The sequence below is a fragment of the Scylla paramamosain genome, chromosome 7, assembly GCF_035594125.1.
Source record: "Scylla paramamosain isolate STU-SP2022 chromosome 7, ASM3559412v1, whole genome shotgun sequence".
Classification (NCBI taxonomy): domain Eukaryota; kingdom Metazoa; phylum Arthropoda; class Malacostraca; order Decapoda; family Portunidae; genus Scylla; species Scylla paramamosain.
In genome coordinates, this window is record NC_087157.1 from 8120001 (window position 1) to 8122500 (window position 2500).

Genomic DNA, 2500 nt, shown 5'->3' on the forward strand with positions numbered 1-2500 from the left:
CTCTTTCTCCACCGTATCCTGTACCCTTACCCTCTTCAAAAGGCTTCGCCGTATATCCCACCTCTACCCTCTCTCTCTCTCCAGCGTATCCTACAACCCCACCATGTTTTTCCATACTCCACCCTCTCTCTCCACCGTACCCTTCAAACCCCATGAAGTAATCAGAGGGTGGAGGAGAGGGAGGAACAAGCCCTGAGTCATCCAAGGTAGAATTTTTAGCAAACGTTTGAGCGAAGAGTTCAGCTTTAGAGATAGACGTGATAGCAGTGGTGCCATCTGGTTGAAATAAAGGAGGGAAAGAAGAAGCAAAGTTATTGGAGATGTCTGGCTAAGTGCCAGAAATCACGAGGGGAGTTAGATCTTGAAAGATTTTGACACTTTCTATTAATGAAGGAGTTTTTGGTTAGTTGGAGAACAAACTTGGCATGGTTCCGAGCCGAAGTATAAGGCACATGAAATTCTGGTGATGGAAGGCTCAAGTACCTTTTGTGGGCCACCTCTCTATCATGTATAGCACGAGAACAAGCTGTGTCAAACCAAGGTTTGGAAGGTTTAGGTCGAGAAAAAGTGAGGAATGTACGCCTCCATGCCAGACATTATCACCTCTGCTATGCGCTCGGCACATAAAGGCGGGTCTCTGACATGGAAGCAGCAGTCATTCCAAGGAAACTCAGTAAAATACCTCCTCAGGTCCCCCCAACTAGCAGAGGTAAAACGCCAGAGGCACTTCCGCTTAGGGGGATCCTGAGGAGGGATTGGAGTGACAGGACAAGATACAGATATGAGATTGTGAGCGGAGGAGCCCAACGGAGAAGAGTGGTTAACAGCATAAGCAGGATTAGAGGTTAGGAAAAGGTCAAAAATGTATCTCCAAGAAGGTCAGGAATACGAGTAGGGTGTTGCACCAATTGCTCTAGGTCATGGAGGATAGCAAAGTTAAAGGCTAGTTCACCAGGATGGTCAATGAAGGGAGAGGAAAGCCAAAACTGATGGTGAACATTGAAGTCTCCAAGAATGGAGATCTCTGCAAAAGGGAAGAGTCAGAATATACTCCACTTTGGAAGTTAAGTAGTCAAAGAATTTCTTATAGTCAGAGGAATTAGGTGAAAGGTATACAGCACAGATAAATTTAGTTTGAGAGTGACTCTGTAATCGTAGCCAGATGGTGGAAAACTCTGAAGATTAAAGAGCGTGGGCACGAGAGCAGATTAAGTCGTCGCGCACATAGACGCAACATCCAGCTTTGGATTGAAAATGAGGATAGAGAAAGTAGGAGGGAACAGAAAAGGGGTTACTGTCAGTTGCCTCAGACACCTGTGTTTCAGTGAGAAAAAGATGAGGTTTAGTAGAGGAGAGGTGGTATTCTACAGATTGAAAATTAGATCTAAGACCGCGAATGTTGGAGAAGTTAATGAAGAAAAAGTTGGGGGGGGGGTGTCAAGACACTTAGCAATACCAGAAGAGCAGTCCGACCTGGTGACATTTGTGGTCCCCTCCCCAGATGGAGACTCCGAGGCTAATGTAGGAGCTGCCGTGATAATTCTGAATTCTGAGTGAAGATGTGTGTGTTTCTTGTAGTAGCTGCTTGTAGTTTTGTGTGAAGGAAGAAAGATGTCTTTAGAGGGCAGGCTGTGACTGCCCTCTTGTGTTGTGAGACACAAAGGGAAACGTTCAGTGAGGTCACCGCTTGGTTTAATGATAAGTTCACAGCATCCCATGATCCAGTGCTTTAGACCTCACTGGGAGTAATTACATTACTTCCTGGCCTCTCCCCGCCTCTCCCCAACACCTCCGTCAGCTGCGTGGCGGTGGTGGCTCAGACCCTCACACTGATGGGTGTGTCCACTGTAATGCCGATCCTGGCTGGAGACCTGCTGGCCTCCCAGGCGGCGCCCCTGCTGATCCCCTGCGCCTTTACTGGGGTTGTGGCCTGTTTGCTGACCCGTCTCCTGGCTCGCCACTCCCAAGGACTTCAGGTAAGGCACCTGCCCGGGATGCCGAGTGTTTGACAGTGATTTCAGTAATGATGGTTGATCGAAAGGGAAAATTAGATAAAGATGAGTTGTTAAGTAACATGTTCTTTTCCCATCGATATGCACTTATGCCATGTCCACTCAGGTTCAGTAATAGTAATGGTGATTGTGAATATGATGATAATGAGGATAGTAATGATAGTGATGAAAGTGACAACATCAGCAACGACAGGCACTCTAAGACTCGAACCACTGCACTCGTTGTACTGTCAGTGGCATCTTGAGGAAGGACACTACTCTAAACTTGCAACATTCTAAACATGCAACACGACATTTAGTTTAACTTGATGGTAATTCACTGGTGAACTCTGGAATTCCCTGTCTGTTTCTGTATTTCCCCCTACCTATGACTTTAACTCTTTGAAAAGGGAGGTTTGAAGACACACTGCTCTTTAGGGACTGGCACCTTCAGTGGGCCTTTTTCCTACATTTTTGCAGCCGTTGACTAGAGCCCCTCTTACATAAAA

General features: G+C 46.5%; 1 protein-coding gene across 6 annotated transcripts in view; it reads left to right on the forward strand.

Moving 5' to 3' along the window:
• Nucleotides 1-2500, forward strand: part of LOC135101983 (uncharacterized) — a 64775-nt gene that overhangs the window by 56278 nt on the left and 5997 nt on the right. For 5 of the 6 annotated variants that reach the window (XR_010269484.1, XM_064006547.1, XM_064006548.1 and 2 more), the window contains one exon: nt 1799-1976. The exons of the other annotated variant lie outside the window; for it this stretch is intronic. Coding sequence is in view for 4 of the 5 variants with exons in the window: in XM_064006547.1 (XP_063862617.1) it covers nt 1799-1976 (178 nt within the window). In the remaining variant the exon portion in view is untranslated. The remainder of the gene's footprint in view (nt 1-1798; nt 1977-2500) is intronic. 6 annotated transcript variants of the gene reach the window in all.